The 22752-nt window shown below is 40.4% G+C and overlaps 1 protein-coding gene across 1 annotated transcript in view; it reads right to left on the reverse strand.

Annotated features, from left to right (window-relative positions):
- Positions 1–22752, reverse strand: part of CSMD1 (CUB and Sushi multiple domains 1) — a gene marked incomplete at its 3' end in the record, with an annotated part of 1732394 nt that overhangs the window by 253379 nt on the left and 1456263 nt on the right. The window contains exons 24-25 of the mRNA XM_081220901.1: positions 2428–2619; positions 1832–1958 (exon numbers count right to left, since the gene is read on the reverse strand). Coding sequence (XP_081077027.1) covers positions 1832–1958; positions 2428–2619 — 319 coding nt within the window. The remainder of the gene's footprint in view (positions 1–1831; positions 1959–2427; positions 2620–22752) is intronic.

Here is a 22752-nt window from a genome sequence, read left to right on the forward strand (position 1 = left end):
TAATTTTAAAATGAGTTATTATAAAATAATGTTTTTGCAATATTTACATGCTTTAAATTCCTTCCCGTGCCCCTTGTACATAGTAAGAATATTTCTTTTGGAGGGTTTGAAAGTGGTAATAGTTTGTGCCATGTCAGTTTAACTCACTCCCAAGATGTAAATGTGATCAAACTTCAAGAAAGTCTGGTGAATTTCAGGGAGGATGGAAGTCACCTGATGAGAAACAGAGCATCACTGAACGGAATCAGCAGGTCACCTCACTCCTCGTTGCCCCGTTTTACTTTTTTACTAAGTTATAAAGTTGCAGTATGATAAATTTACTAAGTTTGCTGGGCAAACCTTTTGTGAATAAGGACAAAACCCACTAATTATAAATGTTTTCATATATCCACTTGCCCCAGAAAGAGGTTTCTGCTTTGCACCTGTCTCTTTCAGCTTCTTCACATACTTAAGAGTTGAGTTGCCTGGATTCTTTTAGTCTTTGGTCAGAGCAATAACACAGGGAAGAGGAAAAGGATCAGAGGCATGTGGATTAAGGTTGTTGGGAGGTGGGGTACAGAGTTTTTTAAAAAATTAACTTTCCAGGGAGATTTCAAAAGAATACAATGGAAGAGGAGAGTTAATGGGAGGAGAAAAGGGATTTTATGAGGGGTGACTAAAGAATGTACATTCTATCCTTGTTCATCAAGATCTATAATTAAAGAACAGCTTATTTTGAAATTACTTTTGCTTTACGTACTGTGGTTTTGACACAGCCTTTGACTGGCACATGCAGCATTTTATTTATTTTTTTTTTGCGGTACGCGGGCCTCTCACTGTTGTGGCCTCTCCCGTTGTGGAGCACAGGCTCTGGACGCACAGGCTCAGCGTCCATGGCTCACGGGCCCAGCTGCTCCGCAGCATGTGGGATCTTCCCGGACCAGGGCACGAACCTGCATCCCCTGCATCGGCAGGCGGACTCTCAACCACTGTGCCACCAGGGAAGCCCCGAGAATTTTACTTTTTGTTGGTTTACTTGTTAATTAAAAAAATACCATCATTTAGGACTATCGATAGAAATAGAGTAATACTTTCTGTTGAAATGTTTGCACAATTATCTGAGATTTTTCATGATTTTCTGTTATACGAGTAACTTTAGATTGGAATACTTTCTTGGTCTCCTTCACACTCACTTTGGAATATCATAAAATAATCACACACCTCTCCCACCTCTATATGCAGAACCTTTTCAATATAACTGATTCTCTTCCCATTAAGGGGTGGATTATATTTCTTCAAACTTTATCTTGCCCCTGAGACTTGCTTTGGCAGATGGCACGCCAGCAAATGTGATGCAATCAGAAGTTTGAAAAGTCTCCATCTCTTGCTTCTAGGAACCTTCTACCCTCATTAGTTTCCTGAAGGAACAGAACCTGGAGTGGAGAGACCCTAGCCTTTAACCATCCAGCTGAGCCCCCTAAACCTGCATGAGGCCCTCCTAGACCACCCACCCCAACCAACCAGAACTGCCTGGGCAACCCACAAAGACATGAGCACATAAATCATCATTTGCAGCAACTAAGTTTCGGGGGCCCACTTGTTATGCAGCCAAAGCTAACTGAGGTACTTACATTTTTTATCTTTACTATGGATAGCTTAACACAAGTTTTCAAAGGAATACCAAAGTGAGCATGCAAACTAACAAAAACCTTGACCATGTGTTTACATTTTCTTCTTTAACTCAGAAACTTAAATCTAATAGTGGGTAATAATGGATGTACCACTATCTCCACTACAAGAATAGGAGCCATGCTTCTATTCTCAAATCACTGAAACCCAATAAAACAAGTACCTGATGGTCTTTCCCCGGTCCGCCTCTATGACCCAGGTGCAGTGGAGGTTGTTATCGTATGGAGCAGGGTAGCCAGGAGACAAGATGCGTCCTGAAGTGGCAGCGTGGATCTGACCGCCACATTCCGCTGAAAGGGATACAGAAACACAGGGAAGTTTACTCCAGGCATTAGAGGCTTCCTGTAACTACCTTTAAAAGCCCAAACCATCACGTCTGTGTTGTACACACAGGAAAACAATCACAGCCATCTGTTTGTCCCTGTCATTGCTTTCCTTTACTTGTTCCCTAGCATTATCTTGATGGAAAGGCAGTATCCTCTGTGCAAAGTCAAGAGAATAAAACAGTGAAACACTGTGTTATATTTCTAATAATAATTCTGTGCAGATAGCCTCAATAAAATAGTACTAGGAGATCTGGCTTTCCTACCTAATAAAAGAAAAACAAACAAGCACACACACCCACACAAATATTAGGAATACATAAAAACCCACACTGAAGAGAGAGCACTGGAAATCCTTCCCTTTTCCTCTGTAAGAACTAAGTCAGAGCACATGCGTGGGCCTCCAGCTCTCATTGTGCACTTGCAGGTAACTCACCTACACAGGAGGGCAGCGGTCTGTCCCACACTCTCCGGTCACCACTCAGACAGGTCAGAGTGTTGCTGCCGTGCATGGCGTAGCCCGGGTTACAGCTGTACAGAACCACCGTGTCCGTGAAGTGGCCTTCATCCCGGATCCTGTAGCCATAGTTAGGGATCCCCGGATCCTCACATTTCACTAGGTCAAAACCTATGAGAAAGGAAGGAAGGAATTAGTAGAAAAACGTAACAGTGGCATCTACATTGGCGTTAAAATATCGATGAAATAGACCAGGTTGTCAAATGTCCCTTGAAGTGTAGAAAGAAAAAGAAGACTCTGAATTTAAAAATGGGGAAATACATGTGAGTCTTGATTGGGTTTATCTGCTAACCATTGGTTGTTTCTTGGGGTTCGATGACTTTATTTGTTCCTATCTACTGATATACTTACAAGTGAAACTGAGCAGGACCATGGCCTCCACCTGCCTTTTGTCTGTAGAAGACTTTAGCCAAAGAAAAAGCTGAATTGGAGAAGTGAGAAAATGCAGAAAGAAAGGAAAGCATTCAAACAGGACAAAATAATAACAGTTTAGTCATTAAGCAAAGTCAAGGACCTTTAGTTCCTCCTCAAGGGCTATAGATAATATTCAGAGTCATATCCTTTGAGCTGTTATGTAGATACTGAAACCCCTACCAGGCGGAGGAAGTTAACTACATCATGACCAGACTGCAGCCATGATACAAGCTGCCACAATTCTGAGAACTGGCCTCAAAGAAATGTTAACAAACTGACCCTGGAACTGAAAACTAACTGTACTTAAAACAGTCAAGATGACGCGGATCATGGCCAATTTCAAGATGACTGTCGGAGCTGACTGTGCTGTTTCTGCACATAGCTCCCTCCCTCCAACTATAAAAGCTCTTGCCCACTGGTTGTCAGGGGGCAGTCAGCCTTTGGATACAAGTCCACCTTCTCTCCCAGTTACCAGCCTCTGGAATAAAGCAAACTTTCCTTTCCACCAACCTTGCCTCTCGAGGATTAGCCTTCAAGTGGCGAGCAGCTAGACCCCACTTTCAGTAACACAAGGAGAACCTTTATTCCAAAGAGTTCCAAACTGTCATCAGGTAATCCATATGTCCAGCCAGCCTTCTGGATTCTCCAGTGAGCTTCATGTATGCCTTTCCTGTGTCCACATCCCCTCTTTGTCACACCTGGGACCTCCCAGGAGGGCCACCCCTCGCCGCCACCTGGTGCTTATCAGGGTCTTTACTGCCTGTGCTCACTCGAGCCCCCGCCTCCAGGCCCACTTCCTCTAAAACTCCCAGATCTCAAGCTTCTCGGGAAGTTAACAAGTCCTTTCTGCTCATGGGAGCCGGGCTCTCTGTCCCACCTGCTGTGGTCCCAAGGGCCAGGGTGAGAGGCTCCTAAGTCCCTCCGTGTACAACAGAAACCCCAGAATGAATCATGGTAATGACTTCATCAAGCTAGGCTCTGAGACTCAAAGAAATAGATGATAGAAATGAAGACTTAGCTTCTGCGTTACTGAGAAGCGTACATTGTTTTTGCATGAGGCAATAATTTAAGGCCATCTGTGAAGACAGTTCTACACTAACAAATCTCTCTCCTAATATCATGATGCAAATTTTGACCATTTAAAAAAGTAGAGCTGGAAAGTCGAGGGACCACATGGGATCACATCTATTTCTACCTAACTGTGACTTTTTCCTTTTCACAAAAATAAATAAATAAAGTTTTAAAAAATGAAAGTGTGATTTTTGCTAAGTCTGCCTGTCAAATTTGCATTCTGAGTGCTTTCCATTGAGGAAGATATACCTTTAAATTCACACTATCATTTACCCTCGTAATATCTACATAATCAAGATTGAGTTCTTCAGGTTTGTTCATGGGAGGGAAATGAGTACACATTTGGTAATTTACATACAGTTGCCAAGAAAAATTTCCTTCTATAAAATGTCAGTCTTTACCTACTGTGCCTTTACAAGAACTCTCTGTTTATCTATTTAAGAAATGCAAATAGTTGTAATTCAAGATGCCTAGAAGGAGGGACTTCCCTGGTGGCGCAGTGGTTAAGAATCCGCCTGCCAATGCAGGGGACACGGGTTCGATCCCTGGCCTGGGATGATCCTACATGCCGCGGAGCAACTAAGCCCGTGCACCACAATTACTGAGCCTGCACTCTACAGCCCGCGAGCCACAACTACTGAGTCCACATGCCACAACTACTGAAGCCCATGTGCCTAGAGCACGTGCTCCACAAGAAGAGAAGCCACCACAATGAGAAGCCCTTGCAGCACTCTGAAGAGCAGGCCCTGCTCGCCGCAACTAGAGAAAGCCCACGCACAGCAACTAAGACCCAATGCAGCCAAAAATAAATAAATAATTTAAAAATAATTTTAAAATATATTTTTTTAAAAAAGATGCCCGGAAGGAAAGTGCGTAACAGTATGTCAATTTCAGCACGAAACAAAAGGATATTTGAAATTGCCACGAAGGGGATCGGAATTAAGGGGAAGGGTCCCAGTCACATAGGGTTTCAGGGCTCATGCAAATATCTGACAAGGCTAGTCTGACACACAGTCCCAGCACCACCGGGAAAGGAAGACTTTAAGCTTCTGAACTCGCTTAGGACACACAACCACTCTTGCTCACGCGCTGCAGACTGCAGGTTGTTTAGCCCTAGCTTCTCTTTGTACGGAACGGAAAGAGGAGGCAAGTCCTCGTTGTTACTGCTTTACTTGGTTTGGGGCTCGGAAGGGACAGCATCGGAGCAGAGCTTTTGAAAACGCCACGGCCCACCGTGACAAGGACGGGAAGCCACCGCTGGCTGGAGCAGAATGACAGGCTGGCAGTGATGGCTGGAGTAGGGCTCCACGAACAATGGTAATAGTAACCAACGTTTCAAACTGTTTCACCATTTGGAAGTCAAATTAGGTATCTGAGTATCAAATGTCAGTGGTGCATAAAATTGGACATATGCGGGAGACAAAATCCATGTCTCAAAATGATGAACAGAAAGAGACAAACATCTATCCCTTTTGTTTGTACCCCTGTGACAGAAACCTGGGTGAAGTAAAACCAACATGAGAGGTGCCAACCTCAAGTGCTAATGGGGCCGTGCAGGTCTTACCAACGCAGAGCGAGGCCGTGCAGGACAGCAGCCCGGGAGACAGCGACGACCTGCTGTCCTGCTGAAATTCACACTCCCTCTGACCCAAGCTTCTGATTTTTCTAGGAGCACCTGAAACCTGGATTTTTTTAAGTTTATAAAATGCTTGCTGAATAATTTGGAAATGGAGATGTTTAAAATCCAGGATTAGATTGTGAAAGCTAGATGTAAGTAACTTTAAAAGAAATTGATAATTTCTCAGTTTTGGGTGAAGGCTGAGACTCACTTCTGAAAAGTCAGCAATATTCCATCTAATTTTTTAAGACTAAGCTTTGAAACACACAGAACTTCTGAGGGTGATTAAGGGGGGGACAAAGAAATGGTCCAGCTGACTTGTCCAAGACCTTTTATTCTGACAGTGAATTATCTCCTGGTTACACAGAAGAGTTTGTTATGAAAGACTGTCCTCCCTGGAGATTGATGCCTATAAAAGATAAAGTAATGCCATTGATTTTCCTGGTGATTTACGTGCTATCTCATTAGGTTATAGCCACCCACTCCACAGATAAACACTCATGCTTAAAGGTTATCCAGACTTTCCCTCTAAGTTCAGAGAGCATGGCTTTTAAAGTTTTCCATCAAGCAAGTTATCAAAGTTCTAAAACCCCCAAATCTTATATTAAAATTAGCTTGAAGAAACGTTTTCCTCTGCCCCCAAACCTGCATTAAAACCTTTTTGGAGGAAGGAAGGAAGAAACATTGAAAAATGAACAAGTAAACAAAGATGTACCAATAAAAATGACTGCTAAACTTTGTGTTGAATTATTATAAAAATGTATGTTTTATTGCTTTTTCTATCACTCAATCTTGAAAGATTTTGTTTGTTTTCTAAACCACACCTCATCATGCAGAGTGGAGCCAAGCTGTTTTTTTTTTAACATCTTTACTGGAGTATAATTGCTTTACAATGGTGTGTTAGTTTCTAATTTATAGTAAAATGAATCAGCTATACGTATACATATATCCCCATATCCCTTCCCTCTTGCGTCTCCCTCCCACCCTCCCTATCCCACCCCTCCAGGTGGTCACAAAGCACTGAGCTGATCTCCCTGAGCTAAGAGCCAAGCTATTTTTGAAAGGGCAGTTACTCTTCCCACTACCAGCTGTCCTGTTTTTCTTATGATTCCGTTTATTGTTTTTTCAAAAGATCAGTTAAGTCCTTGATGATATCGTAAAATATGTTATTTTGTAAAAAGTCCTACACTTGATTCCTAAGTGCCTGAAGCTTCTAAACCTACCTAAAGTCATTATATGCAATATACTCCTCTTCTTGTCAGAAACTTGAAAAGTGTTTATTATTTTTATTTATTATTTTGATATTCCCAAGTTTAGTTTTCCAACTCAGTGAAGGGAGCTTTGTTTGCTCAGAACTTCTGAAAGGGTTTAATAATTCATGCACAGTTACAGGAAGAATCATATACATTTATTCCTAGAGGAAGCATTCAATCAACACCTTGAAAGGACTAGAGAAGGATCTCTAGAAACCCCTAATTTGTTTCTTGCTGCTCGTGCAGTGAACCAGTCTGATGCCTGGACTCAGTCCGTCCACACGCAGTAGATACACAGCCCCTCTGTAGCTTCTCTCTTCACAAACTGAATGACAGTCATTTCAATTGAGCTCTGCTTGCTATGTGGTTAAGGTGTAATATTATCATTGTCTCTTAGAAATTTCAACGCTGCTTATAAACATTGGTGAAATAAGTTGAATCAATGTGTAATAGCAGAGTTCTTCAATGACAATATAAAGTTCTGTGCTGTTGATTTTGTGTCCCTTTCAGGAAAAATATTTTTCTGTGGTTATTAAAAAGTCTCAAAAATTATTTTCTTAGATTTATATTTAGATCTACAAAGATAGTCCTCCAAAGAAGAGATATTTCCATTTTAACTTGAATCTAAAAGACTTTAAATTAAAAAAATTATTTATTTATTTAATTTATTTATTTTTGGCTGTGTTGGGTCTTCATTGCTGAGCGCAGGCTTTACTCTAGTTGCAGCAAGCGGGGGCCACTCTTCGTTGTGGTGCACAGGCTTCTCATTGAAGTGGCTTCTCTTGTTGCGGAGCATGGCTCTAGGTGGGTGGGCTTCAGTAGTTGTGGCATGTGGGCTTCAATAGTTGTGGCTCATGGGCTCTAGAGCACAGGCTCAGTAGTTGTGGCACACAGGCTTAGTTGCTCCGCGGCATGTGGGATCATCCCGGACCAGGGATTGAAACCATGTCCCCTGCGTTGGCAGGCGGATTCTTAACCACAGCGCTACCAGGTAAGTCCCTGAATCTAAAAGACTTTAAAATGATCACTCTTAAGGCTGCTATAGAATAATAGTTTAAAAATATAGAGAAGTTATCCTTTCTTATCTTGAAGCCAGTAGCCTGCCATAAATCAGTGTACAAATACGGATTTTCTGTATTTTCTTTAAGCCGTAGAAACGTTAAGAAGATTAAATCAAGTTATTTGTTTCAAAACATTACCTGTTAAGAATTGCAATTGTTGCTTGAAACTATTTAGTAATTCTAGTTCTTTCTGTTTTCCACTGATTTCTTCGTAGTCACATAAGCAGCAAAGATGCTCCGAACAAAATGTTCTAGTCAAAACAAGCTCCCAACATCAGGCAGATGAAAATTATTACTCCATCTCTTTTGCGGTAATTACCCAGTCTTAATGTTTTTAAGGATTAAATCCTATATCTCTTTAAAGTCTAACAAAATATTAGTTTTATAAGAGACTTCCACTTAACTCTCAAGTGTTTGGGCTAGTTCTTATCTTCAAAATCAAGCACTTATGTTTGAAAAGAAGCTGCTGTAGATTTAATCCACTTCATACACCCAAGGTGAACCGTGAGGGTTGCAGTCATGTGAATTCTTCATCCTCCATCCGAGGGACTCTTGAGAAATTACCTTCATGCTCAGGTGAGCTTTGAGTACACTGACGAAGAATCCCTATCATTTAACAATTTCTGATATCTTCTCCTATGAACCACTGATAAAGCCTTGCATGCTTATAGAAACATTATCTCATAACTTTACCTAAGACTTAATTCAACTTGAATAATGCACTTCTTTGTAAAAAAATAAAAAGTTAGTAATCTAAGAAAGGTTGCCATATGCAAAAACAGCAACAACAGCTCATTTTCATTCAGTAAAAGGAGACCTGTACCTAATACTTAAAAATTCCTTTTTATTCACTTCCTTTATTTGTAGTTACCTAGGAAACACTGTATCCGGGAGGAGAGCACTGCTAACACTAATTTCTGTGGTTCACACGAGAAGTTCATTAACAGGGAATTTCATGAAATATTTGATTAGCTCAGGTTTTTAAGTGCAACTCTCATTATTTAAGAATGAAATTCTGGGTGAAGTATTTGTGTGTGTGTGTGTGTGTGTGAGAGTGTCTGATTTTTAAATTATTATCTATTAAATCATATATCTGTGCTGTTTGTTTAGCCATGTCTGTTATTGATTTCAAATTGTTTTTTTTTGTTCAGCTACTTTTTTTTCATTTAACCCATTTCTTTTCCTCACATGCTAAGTTTTATTGCTGCTGCTATTATTTTGTGATTATGTCAGCCGCCTCTGTGGAAAGACACTCTGAATTTTCCCCAAATAGCATTAATCATAAGGATGGTAGTAATTTTTAAATGGAAAGGCTTAAAAGAGCTCAGAACTTCTGAGTTTCAGAGTGAAAAACAAAACAAAACCCTGTAAAAGTCCAGAATGAGAATCCCATAACCAAAGAAACTACCTATTTTTTCTGGAACCATGTTGGTTTTTAATCACACACGTCACTAAGATATCATAAAGCAAGGTAATCACAGCTAGGAATTCCAGGAGTCCATCTTGAAATGTTGTGTAATTCTGAATATCTTATATATTCCAAAACAAATCTTTAATGTTGACTATACTCTGAGTTTGAGTAGAGCTACCCAGTGGTTCCAATTGTTAACACCAGTTCTGAGAAGACTTCCTGAAAAAATTCGTAGTATTCACCTTCTCATGGATCTTTAACACTATACACACCTATTTGTCCGTGTAGAGGATATTTAAAACTGATGGTTCAGGGAACTTGGAGCAAGATCAGGATGAGGCATCTGCACGAAAATGGATGGATGAAGGCATTTTACTCTGAATCAGTTTTTAAACTCATCCAAAGGGTGAATATTATTCTAACACACACTATGGTAAGAACATATAATCAGAGCATTGTCCAAATTTCCAGACACATTTAGTATCACTTCTGGGGCTTTATTAGATGCTGTGATAAGTACTGAATGAAACATGGCCCCTTATCTTCCATAGTCTAGTTAATTACACAGATAGGAAAATAAGTATTTTAAAAATAATAGATGTTACAGTAGAGGTTCCTGTGAAGGTTGAGAGGGGCACCAAAGGAAGCAGGAGTGTTGGGATAAGACCTGAGCTGGTCCAGAAGGCTAGTCAGTGTCGGGAGTGATAAAACTGGAGGGAGAAACTCCAGGTAAAGTCTTCACAGATGCATGGGAGTTCGGAAGAATGTGGTGTATCTTGGAGTGCAGAACAATTTCTGGGAGCATCTGTATTTGCTGAAGCTAAGCATGTGGAGGTGGAGTGGGAATAGGACTGAAGAGAAGACAGAGTGGATACGGGCAAGAAGGGAAAGGGCTGGATTGGAGCCCAGGGAGTTGAGACCGAGTCAGTATGTAACAGGGTCGGGGAGAAGCCAGGGCAGCTGCACAGGAAGTCACGCAAATATACCTGCACTTCAGAGAGATAATCAGTAGTCCTATAGGGTATGGACTGGAGTGAGAAAAAAAGGCAGGAAAACAAAAAGATACTTATTTAGTGCTGAAAGGTAGGTTGTAGCAGGGGATACATGGTAGTGGATGAGGTAAGATTATGTGTGCGTATGAAGCTTGCAAACATTTTGTCAGGTGGAGGGAGCTTGAGAGGTGACTGGAGGCTGCAGAGAGGTGGTCTGTGAAGAGAGAAGACAAGAGAGGGAACGAGCTGGTAAGAGAGATGTAGGGCTTGCATGTCAGGCAGAAACCAGAAGCATCAACATCATCAACTCGTAACACTGGTGTCGTCTCATTACAGATCCAGTGAATTTATCCAGGAAAACAAGAAAATCCTTCATCAACAACTTCTTCCATGAAATAATTAAAAACAAACAAGATTTGCAAAATTTTGGGACAAGAACAAGAAGGTACCAGGCCTTAGAGAGCTTACTGTCCAACATAGAAATCAGATATAACAAATAACAACAGATTGTGATGAGTATCCAAGCAACAGAAATACATAAAATATGACTCAACATGGACATAATCATAACAAATGCGTATTTCTGTTCTCTGTTGTTCTGGGCCCCTATTCTTTATTAGTTTTTCTACTTTTTCTTAATTATTTCTGTTCTGTTGTATTCACTTCTTTTTATATTGAAGGTTAATAATAGTAGGACATGCACAGAATATTTTTTTAACAGGAACATCTGTAAAGTTTTATAAGGATGGCTCCTTTCACCAAACAGAATGAGCCTCAAGTTATCTGATAAATACTAATGTTTGTCTGGCACAACTACTGAATCTGTTCAGATGATCCATGTCCTTTACACATTTTAGTTTTAAGCAAAAATGTTTTCATGTTGACATAAATACCGCGACTCTGATTGTAAATGTAAGCTATTAATACTCTTCTCCTAAAATGTATTTTTAATCATGATTTCTACCTGGTGATGAAGGTAGTAAATTGTAAACAGTAGCTTAGTCTAGTAATATTACTATTTTATGGGTAAAATGTGTTGGAGGGTATAATTTCTCAATATAATTTTTAACCCACTACGTTAATAGGCATAAAGTGAAAAAAATGAGATAATTTCACTAATATAGTTAGGAACATAAATCTGGAGCATCTTCTGACCTACAACCTTAATTCATTAATTAAATCACCTAGGACTTCCCTGGTGGCACAGTGGTTAGGAATCCGCCTGCCAATGCAGAGGACCCAGGTTCGAGCCCTGGTCCAGGAAGATTCCACATGCCACGGAGCAACTAAGCCCGTGTGCCACAACTACTGAGCCTGTGCTCTAGAGCCCGCGAGCCACAAGTACTGAAGCCCGCACGCCTAGAGCCCGTGCTCCGCAACAAGAGAAGCCTCCGCAACAAGAGACGTCACTGCAACAAGAGAAGCCCGCGCACCGAAACAAAGAGTAGACCCCGCTCGCCGCAACTAGAGAAAGCCATGCGCAGCAACGAAGACCCAATGAAGCCAAAAATAAATAATAAAATAAATTTATATTAAAAAAATTATAAATAAATAAATCACCTAGTTGACATGCATGTATAAAGTGCCTACTGTGTGTCATGCATTCTACTAGGTGCTGAAGATAAAAAGTTAATTAATCTCAGTCCTGCCCCACCAGGAGCTCACAATCTGTACAGGAAGAAAAACAACAGTTAATATCATACATCTTAAAGGGACACCCAGTCATTAATTGAACACACGCTTGTTAAGCACTTACTATGTGCTACGTCTCACATGACACTGCACTGTGGTTGCATGTGCAGGCAGAGCCTGGCCCTCAGGGCTCAGAGCTCCATCGGCAGCGATACTCTCACACCAACAAGTGCTTAAGGAGAACGGAATGGACAAACATCGACGTTTCAGGTGCGGAACTGCTCACGGAGCTGGAGTTTCCCGTGCTTCCTGAGGTTTCTGTGAAAGCAGGATGCCAGTACAGGGCAGCCCATTCACAGGCAGCCACCCACATAACATATGGCTGCTTCTAAATGAGCCACCTGTACTCTCCAAGGGACACCGGGTGACCACAAACAATATGTCACGCTCAAAGGTGGACACTTCTTTCAGTTTTACTGACAAAAATGAACAGATATGCATACAGACATCCATTTACATAAAGGGACACCCTGAAGTACAATGAAATGAGTTCGGCCAACTGTACATCACATTTAATTACAAAGAATGTAATTCAATTATTGTCGGAACATATTGCAAGACAGAGTGGTAGTTTTTCATTTTTCTTTTTTGCAGCAGAATTTAAAAAGTAACTTCTCTTTAAAGGTCTGTGTTCTTTGTTTGTTTTTGTCCAGGGATAATATGTCTAAAAAATAAAACAACATGTTTTTATTCTAAACTTTGAAAATCACTAATTGCTTAAAGTACCTTAACTATTTTAAGCATTTGATTAACTATTGTTGATTCTTTAAATTTTAGTTTATAGTCCTGAGGATCTTCAGGGCCAAATGCTAAGTTAAGAAGAACTGAAATCCTTTACAATATATAATTATATAATTTGATATAACCTGAGAGCAAAACAGGGTAGAAATTAAAACCAGATTGAATATAGGTTTTGATAGCTTATGAAATTAAATATCAATATAAGTAGAGCCAATAACTAGAACAAGGTGGGAAATGAGAAACTTCTACGTGTATCTATCATAAATACCATAATTGAAATATATTGTAATATATTTGCATATTTTTAACAATAAGACGCTTTCAATGATGATTTTTTTAAAAGAAACTTGAGCATTCCTGTCAAATTGATTTATATTATTATTTTACCCATAGAAGAACTTTCAGATTTTTCTCCATATCGCTTAGGAAAAACTAAATCCATTAAATGAAACAGTGGGAAAATTGGAGGAGGAAAATTAGGAACACATCAATAAGTTATTTTTAAAAGTCGTTTACTAGTAGTATAACATATAATTTTAATGTCCAGTGTCTCAAACTCTATGTTATCTATGTTTGCATTTATTTGTTTTTATATGGCAATATCCAGATGGACATCATACCTTTTTTTACTTTAATAGAGAAATACAAGCTGATGCTCATTTATTATTTTCGCCCATGGATCTCAGCGTCTACTATTTGCTTAGGAACCAAATGAACGGACTGGGCCCTGACTTCAGATGTCTGTCTCCATGAAGATGGACGTGAACCTGAAGGGGAGGGAAGCAGCACGTACAGAACACCTGCTCTCTGCACCACTCGGTGTGTCAGGCACTTTCATCTATGCTCTCTCTCTTAATCCTGGAAATAATCTTAGAAAATCACAAGATCCTAAGCAAGACAGACTGGAGAGTTTGTCACAGCAGAAATAAATGGTGGCAGCACAGAGAAAGTCAAGCACACACGTCAAGCAGTTGAATAAGCACAGAATCAAGATGACGATTCCCGCTACAGAGGGTGTTCCCTCTGCCGCTTTTGAAGCGGTCCCTCCCTCTCCCGCTACTCAGTCTCCGTTTCGGGAGGAACTCCCCCCAGCACCGGATGTGCCCACCCCAGGGTCCTCCAGCCGTTCTCACTGAGACAGGAACGGGGGAACTAAGACACTTCCTGACAAACTATAGAAGACGAGGTACCTAGTCTCTTCTCATCCGCTAAGGAAGGGTCACTTGATTTAGCCGAAAAAGGAATGAAAATCATTTTGAAATGTCCCATGGGGGGCTTCATTTTTCTTCACTCATAAAATAACTGTTACATTTTATTTTCCGCAGAAAACTTTCCACATTGGATCAAGAAACATGTCAAGTTTACCCACACCAAATGAACCTCACGCTAATCCCCAAGAGATTATACTGGAGGCAGCACTTGACAAGAGTCCTGATTCCCCAAGGACTGTTCTTTCCTCTCTTTAGTTTGTGTTTCTACTCATGGCACAAAAAAAAAGTCTGGGAGGAAGGCAAAGTCACCCCTACTGGCTGATGTCTAAAGACCCCAAGGGGAAGAAGGTGAGTGAGTGCTGAATGAAAGGATCCCCACTGGAGAGAGGCTGAGAACGTCATAATCAGATGGCCAGGGGCCCGGGGCGTGAGGACCAGTTGGAGAGGATGGAGGATCAGGGGAAATACTTGCAAAATACCGTCCTAGACTCAGTCCATCCTCAGATCACGTCCCTTAGCCTGTCCTTTTCAGTTTCCAAGTGCTCACTATACAGAGTGATGCTTCTTTCTTTCTGCCCCCATATCGTGGAGATTTTTATAAGAAAAAGTAAAAGATTTATGAAAACACTTTGAGCCCTTCATAAGTACACTCTATAAATATAAAGGATTACCAATAATACTTGGATTTATTGCTGCTGTTATTATTCACATTGTTACTTTTATTATTCTACAACAAATACAATGTAATTGTCAAACCACATGCCAGAATGTTCTACCTCAAGCAATGCGGCGAGGACATCAATTCCTAATATGTGACAGCCACAACAAGACAACTGCTGGCCCATCACAGCAGAAGGAGGTAAGAATGCTGTTCCTCGTTTTCTACAGCTCATTCTTTCAAAGACTGTCTGTGTGAGTGACTGCCGTCCATCAGCCTAATTGTGACTTGTCATTGCCAGCCCGTGCATTCACCCAGCTCTCTCCTGGGACACTAGTAACACGAGCTACCTAAATTAGCTCCGGGGCAGCCCCGAGCCCGGCTGAGACAGAACGGGCTCCCTGGGACTTCACCACAGGGGCTGTGAAGCTTCACCTGCGCTAAGCATCACAGAGTTCAGGAGCAAAGTCCAGACGCATAAGAAAGCCAAGTGTGCAGCCAGATGATTCTGTGAGCCCCACAAAGCCCATGGATGCACTGTCTTCCCAATCGGCATCACTTTCTTACCTCCTCACTCTTCTCAAAGATGCTCACACTCCCCACTCCTGGAGATAATCTCTGACTCCATCTTTCCACTGCTCCCAAACCACTCTCCCATGTCTTGCAGAGAAGCTCCCTCCTGACCCTCACCTGCTGGTGCCCATCTTCCTCACCTCCTGCTGAGGGTCGACCTGGCCTTCTAAGAGACTTCCTGACGGGATCGCCTACAGGACCCAGGAAATACCCATCTAGTTACGATCTTGTCACGTCCTGTCACCCACCACTGCCTCAGCATGCAGGCTGACTGCCCAACTGTGCCCAAGTACTGTGCATCCTCCAAACCATGCTCATCCTCCAGGGTCAAGTTCAGAGCCTTCCTGCTGGGGCTTCTAGCTATTCCTCCTGAGCGCTCTTCATCCTCCCTGCATTTGCTATGAATCCTACCACAGAATTTCTGATGACTGGTGTGCTGCAAGTTTTTTAGTCTTCAATGTTTTCTTGTGCATATAGTTCATTTTTCCATCTAAAAACTCACCTCCTTGAAGACAGGGATAGATTAGTGAATTCTGTTTACTGCATCACCTAAGTAAGCACACAAGTTAAAATAGAAGCAGTGAATATATTTATTTACTATGATCCATTGATGCTTATTTTAATTCTAATTTGTTAGTAAGTGACTTTGATTCAAATAAACCATTAGGCTTCTAATGATTTCCAAGTGTTATGAAAATACAAAATTCACTGCTTGTCCACATATAAAAAAATCGGTGAACTGGCTCTCAAAATCATGAATATAAATGCATGCCTTTCGAACTTTAATACTTTTCTGATTTTTACAAAATTTGGGAGGATTTTAAAATAGCTTTCGATAAAAAAATATGCAGTTAGGAAAATTTCAGAATGTATTCAGCATTACTGAACAAACTTAGAATGGAGGGTAGACAGACACATTTCTCCATAAACGTTTTTTCCAAAGAGGGAATCCCATCAGTTCTCATTATACATCATTACCCTCTCTTAGGAAATGCTAGAATTTCCAGCTAAGTCCCGAACTATTTTTATTACTGATCGCAAGAGCACTGAAACCTCCCTCATCTGTTCAAACTCAACCCTCAGAGCCATCCTCATGCCTTTCTTCATCTCATTTACAATCCACTTCATCACTGAGTCCTGGAAACTGAGGGTTTTAAAAAACATCTGTCATTTATATTTTTACCTTTACCACCTTGTTCTTACAGTCATTACATCAGAATTAGATCACACAATGTCCAATAAGTAAATTCTAACTTCACTTGCATCTACAATCAGTGCTATATATTGTAGCAAGATTAAAACCCTAACACCAAATATCAAGTGATGTCAAAGTCCCATTATCCATAAATAAAGTCCGCCTCTCTCCTACTATGAAATCCCCGCTTCCCCATTGCTCCGGCTCATTAAACAACAGCCACCGGGCCCAGGAATGTTGGCGTGGCTCTCTGGTCCTCTTACACTTCATGCTGGAGCCCTCAGTTACCCAATTGTTAAGGGCGTTAAAGGGTAAACGTTCTTAAAATCATCACAAGAAAACTTTCACACCCCTTTCAACAGTTAAAATATCCTTTGATTTTTTTCATAGAATTTCAGAACTGAGTGTCCAAAAACAACTACTTATTTACAAAAGACAAATATGGTCTGTGGTATGACAAATCCAACAGCTGGCTGGTGACAGAGTTGGGACTCGTGCTCCTGGTCTCCAGAGACTCAGGAAAGTGTATGTTTCACCTCACATCTCACTATCGGGTTAAAATACTTGACAGTGCATGCACATTCCTGGAGTTTGTTACTGAATGGTGTTAAGTGTATCACTCTCAAGTCTTTGCAAATGTGAAGCTGAATATTCCAGGTGCCTTAATATGTTTTCATATCCCCCAGGCTAACTGCCTAGTGTTGGAATTTGACAGACATAATTATTTCATAACAGTATTTTCTGGAATGTTTACTTAGTAAAAAACAAAAACAACAACAAAATGACCTCTCATTTGATGATGCTGTGGAAATCTGAATAGCATTCAAATGTCCTTATGTCAAAATTCATGAAGTTGAGAAAATAATAATTTTGAATCTGAATAGATTTCATGCGTGTTTTCCTTTTAAAGAGTCATTAAGAATGCTATAATGCATGTAAGAAAAATCAAAATCAGACATAAAGTGACCCATGATCCATTACCCAGCACTTCCCTTCTGACAAGACATCAAAGTCTCTCTGAGATTCCTATCTTCCTATGAATGACTCTTTGCAAAAACAATGTATCTATGACTTTGACTAATACAATAATTATTGCTTTTTATTTCCCCTAAAGAAGAATGGAAAAAATTCTGTCATCACTCTTCCCATAAAATGTTAAGATTTTATAGCATTTGGTGATATCATCTGTCAGCCTTCATTTTATTTCACACTCAAGTCATATGCTTTTAGTTTAATCCTTGTAATTAAATCATTTATGTCACTCTTCTCTGAGTCCTTTTGTCTTTCTCAAAGAATTGGTGACCAACAATATATTTAATTCTGAAAGAGGAAAATAGATAGCAGTGTGTATCAACTGTTAAATTGTCACAAAATATAAAGAATTATGAATTACAAAATTAAAAAAAACAGCCCACAAAACTAAACTTCATAGAAAATGATGAAAAGCTATGTCGAAGCAGTTCCTAGACCCACCAGCATGCAGGGGCTTTCACAGGGCTTGGAGGACCATGACGTGGGTCACCAGGGTGACCTGCGATACCAATTAGGCAACTCTCACATTGACACAGAAGCAAAGCATCTCATGGTTTCACTGGAATTTTTTAAAAACACTGTAAACACTTATATTTTAGTCTTTGTGATGTTATACATGTTAAGAAGGGAGCAAGATGATAAAATATCCAGTTAGAAGGCAAGCAACCCAGCCTGTATGCCCATCTATACCTCGAATTTGCTTTTGACACCAAGTAAGTCGATTAAGCATCACCTGTGTCACTTTCCTTTGTTAAATAATCATAATAATATTTTGCCTTTTCCTCCCTGTGAAAAATGGATGCAGATTCATGTCCTGTGTTTACGGCAGCCTCCCGGTTGGGTAGCCACAGGTAGGAGGGGTTTCAGTCTCCAGGTAAAGCAATGACTCAACCCTAAGCCTCACTTCTTAAAAATGCTATCAAGTTTGGCCTCAAGTATTTTCTTAATGATGTTTTACAAGAATTAAACATTTATTTGGATGTTTATCTAAAAATGTACCCATAAAAATAAAACTTTCTAAGGCAAACCATGAACTGTATGCTTGTATTGGGAACTGGGAACTGGTTTTTTATTCGCCATTCCCTGAGATGCTTTCCTCTTTGTAAAATGTCCACCTTGTTTTACAGTAAATACAGAGTTCTTTGTAGGGACTAACAGACTGCCTCTCTCTCTATTGGACTGCCTTTTCCACTGTGATATTTCCACTAAAAGCCATTCTATTTTGAGAAGTGTATTATATACAACATGATTCTATAGGCTTTCTTTTCTTGTAAAAGCAGAGTAAAAATGCGATTTTCAGAATTCCTACAAGAAGGTGTAAGCTTATAAAAAAATGTATGGAGATGGCTTGATATTTTGATAGGGGAGCTTTCCAATAATGCAATCACATAAGCATATGGTCATATGCCAGTCACATCACTGACTTTAAACCGTTTTCTCTCTTTATTATACCATCCTTTTCATAGCACAATAAATTCTGAGTATACAGTTTAATTTTCACTTAATATATACACCTTTTAAAAATATCAGTTTGAAGCCTATTAAAAATTATCTTTTTTTTCTTCACAGGTGAGAGTTGCTATGTAGTACTTGATTCATGGGAGAAGTGTTCCAGTGGTAACCCCCAAACTAAAATAAATCTAACCTAGGTATAGTAAAGTTAGAAGTACACAACTCATTTTTTTCTGGGAATAGACTTATTCACAAAATAACTGCCTATTATTTTATAACACTTTTATAAAATTACCTACTAGTTAACTGTGGAAAAACAAATAATACTAATCACATTTTCCCAGCAGTTTTATCTGCTGAATTTAAGAACAATTTCTTGCTCCATAAACCTTTATTTACAAATTACACATTAATACTCTAGTATCACACAAGCAGACACCAGAGCAGCAAGATATGTTTGCCACAATTTTCATCTTCATTGAAGTGAAATAAAAATCTGTTGTGTGGACTCACGTGCAAGCCGGTTATTTTCTGGACCTTATTCCATACTTTCCCCTGATTTGCAGCACGACTATAAATAAGTTTTAAAACTACTCATTGAACCAAACATTGTTTTGACATGACTTTCTAGAACATGAAGACTGAAAATGTGATAAATGCTATTCTTGGAATAACATGGTAGATTTTATTAGATAAACAGCAATGCTTGCACATATTACAACCACGACTTTCTGAGAAATTTGTGTATGTCTTTGCTATTTATAAACCTGGATTCAAGAACTTGCTTTTATAACTGCCACTTAGCTTGTACAGAATTTCCAAAATCTAGTTGTCAAAAAAAAAAGCAGTTATGAAATGAACATATCATTGTGCACTTAAATCTCCTTCATAGTCGGGGAGGTAAAGGTATCAGAAGAATCTCTATCAGAAATAGGCAGATCTCACCACACACACAAAAAAGTAATTATGTGAGGCGATGGTGGCATTAAACAAACCTTACGGTAATCATTTCACAATTTATATATGCAGCAGATCAACACGCTGCTCACCTAAAACTTATTATGTGCCATTTATATTTCAGTAAAGCTGGGGAAAAAACCCCCAAAGAAATATGGTGACTCCTGATGTAACTGGGTGGGGATGGGCAGGAGGAGGGACACCCCCAAAATTACATCCACCCACTTAGGATGTCAACCAAGCCCGTAGATAACTAGCTCTTGTTATCAAGCCATGATTTCAAGGTCTTCAAATTTCAGCTTCTGACTTAACTCTATTCTTTACCATCAGCAGCTCTGTTTTCCCGTAATTGATGGCTCACCCTGCCCGTGTATACTTCATGCTTGCAATATTTGTGACTTGTTTTGAAGCGTGAAGGTGACAGTGCTTAGTATTTCATTATTGGCCTTGAGGATATATTCCTACCCAGAGTAGTTCACTCATTTATAATGGCGTGTTTAATGCTGGTGTCATTTTAACTCTATCAGCATGTTAATAAAATTGCAATGACAGCTGCATAACTGTGGCTCTGGGCTCTTACTTCCGCTTCCCAGAATACGCTGTGGGTAGTTCCGAATCAGTCAGGGCCACATCACCCACCTCCGCCCCTTATCAGCTGGAGAAAACAGTGTGAACAGGGGGTGGGGATCCCTGAGGCTGGAAATGAGGGGCCATCTTGGGAAATGGACACATTCTTTTCTCCCAGATTCCAGTTGTAGGGGACTTGGAGGTTTCTCTAGTCTAGGGTGCTTATCTTAGATAATTCAGGGTTGGGTGCAGGGTGACCATTTCAAGAGACTGAAGAATGGAAATTAACCAGCCATGAGAGATTTGGCTGCGGGGAAAGCGAAGTCCTAGTTTTCCTGTCCCCAAACAGAACACCATCATCTGCAAATTATGCAGCCCAGGCGCTGGGCAGGCCTCTGGACTCCAGGCTGTGTGCTTTGCTGTTCGCAGAGCTGCCTAGTGCAGCTGCGGAGGGCGTGCCCTGAGACCCTGACTTTCCAGGATAAGCACTTCCCCTCCTTTGTAAACAATAATACGCACAAAGGGGCCGTATGGGCCAGTGGCGGCTCTGCCCTTCAGGTCTGCATGCTCACCTCCAGCCTCTTAGTAGTTCTTTGAAACGTTCTTCCTCACCTATCCCCTCAAGCTTCTTTTCCTTCAGCGTTTTAGAGATGTCCCTGACCGTGGGTTCCCCACTCTACAGTCTATATTATAAAAGTTTGAAACAGAAAAATGAGGCTTGCAACAGCCAGGGGGGTTAAGTCACCCCAGGAAAGCTAGCAGGCTGCCTCCTGAAGGATGACTTTGTAGGATCAGACACGTGGTTCTGTACCCAAAAGAGATTCATCTCATGGGGGACTCTAGTGACTTAAGCACAACGCCAGAATTCCAATTCCCTAATTGAAAACAATAAATGGAGTCAGTCCATGTACTGGAATCCCTATGTCAACACAAATAAGTCACTGTCTTCCTACTGGGAGAGCCACACTGACACCCCAGTCACACTGAGAATATTGCCTGATAACCACAGAATCAGAGCAAGGGACTTCAGTTAAATAAAGCCAATGGACCTGAAGGGAGGGCAGCCTAATTAATCCACTTCCACCACAGCACTGGTTTCCCAGGGGGATAACACTCCAGCATCTACTTGCTTAGTCTTCTATGCCAAATACATCTTGAGGGGTTACCAAAGAACTTCCATTTTTAAGGTCCATCTGTCTGTTCTTCTGTGACTACTGACTACCCCACACCACCCTCCCAAGGCATCCCTCCTTTTTCTTTTTGTTTTTAAAAGACATATAGTATTTCAATCTGACCACTCCATTTATAAGTAAAAATAAGTCCATATTTCTGCTCCGTCCCATTATGTGTAAAAGTCAGCAAGTAGCTTTTCTCCTTTACTCTCAGGTCACTCGTGGGTGGCAAGAGCATAGAGCTGTTTGGGGCTGTTATCATCCTCTTCTTTCAATCCCACACTTGCAGTAATTTCATTCCTCCAATATTATTAATGGCTCTGCCTTAATGTTGACCAATACCCCTGATCAGCTTTCAGTGGCTTCCATAATCAGGTTCCCGCAGCTCCTTTGTCTTCCTTTTTCTCCTCATCATGCATCTTCCACTCTATTCAGACTTCCATATTCATTATCTCATGAGTTCCAAGATCATATTCTACTCTCCGCATCTTTACTCAAATCTGCCTCCTTCCATGCAAATCTAGGTCAACTCAATTATCATTTGTTAAGTGACTATGGAGGTGATACAAAAGTGATCAAGTTAAGATTCCTCCTCTTGAAAACCTCATCCCTTCTGTTGGTAAAAACAAAAGATTAGAGACAAAATGCATGGGGTAGGGAGCGTGGGAGAGGCAGGTGATTCTGCTCCAGATTTCTGGAGCAGAACAGCCTTTATACAGAAACTGGCATTTAACTGCAATCTTAAGGGATGAGTCAAAGGGCATCTAGCAGGAAGGAAAGAAAATTCTGGAGGCCTCTAGGGTGATTCCAGCTTTCAAGGATCTCTCATTGCTCTGGAAAATTATATTTGCCATCATCACAAATAAATAAATATATATAATATGTGTCATATGTATTTCTAACTCTTGGGGTACTAGGATCACATACCATCATCGAGGAGCTACAGTTTCTTTGGAGAAAAAGAGCAAACTCATATAAAAATGAAATGTATTAGGGGTCAAATACAGCAATACATTAAGGGTCAAAATCAAAAGATTTTCATCTTTGCATCAACGTAGTGCATCAGGAGATGGATACATTACGGTCACACATATCAGTTTGGGCCCTGAACTGATTTCTATGGCACCCCCTGCTGAGCCATCCCATAGTTGAGAACATGAAGCTGCAGCCACAT

This window comes from Mesoplodon bidens, assembly GCF_964165515.1.
Source record: "Mesoplodon bidens genome assembly, chromosome: 20".
Classification (NCBI taxonomy): domain Eukaryota; kingdom Metazoa; phylum Chordata; class Mammalia; order Artiodactyla; family Ziphiidae; genus Mesoplodon; species Mesoplodon bidens.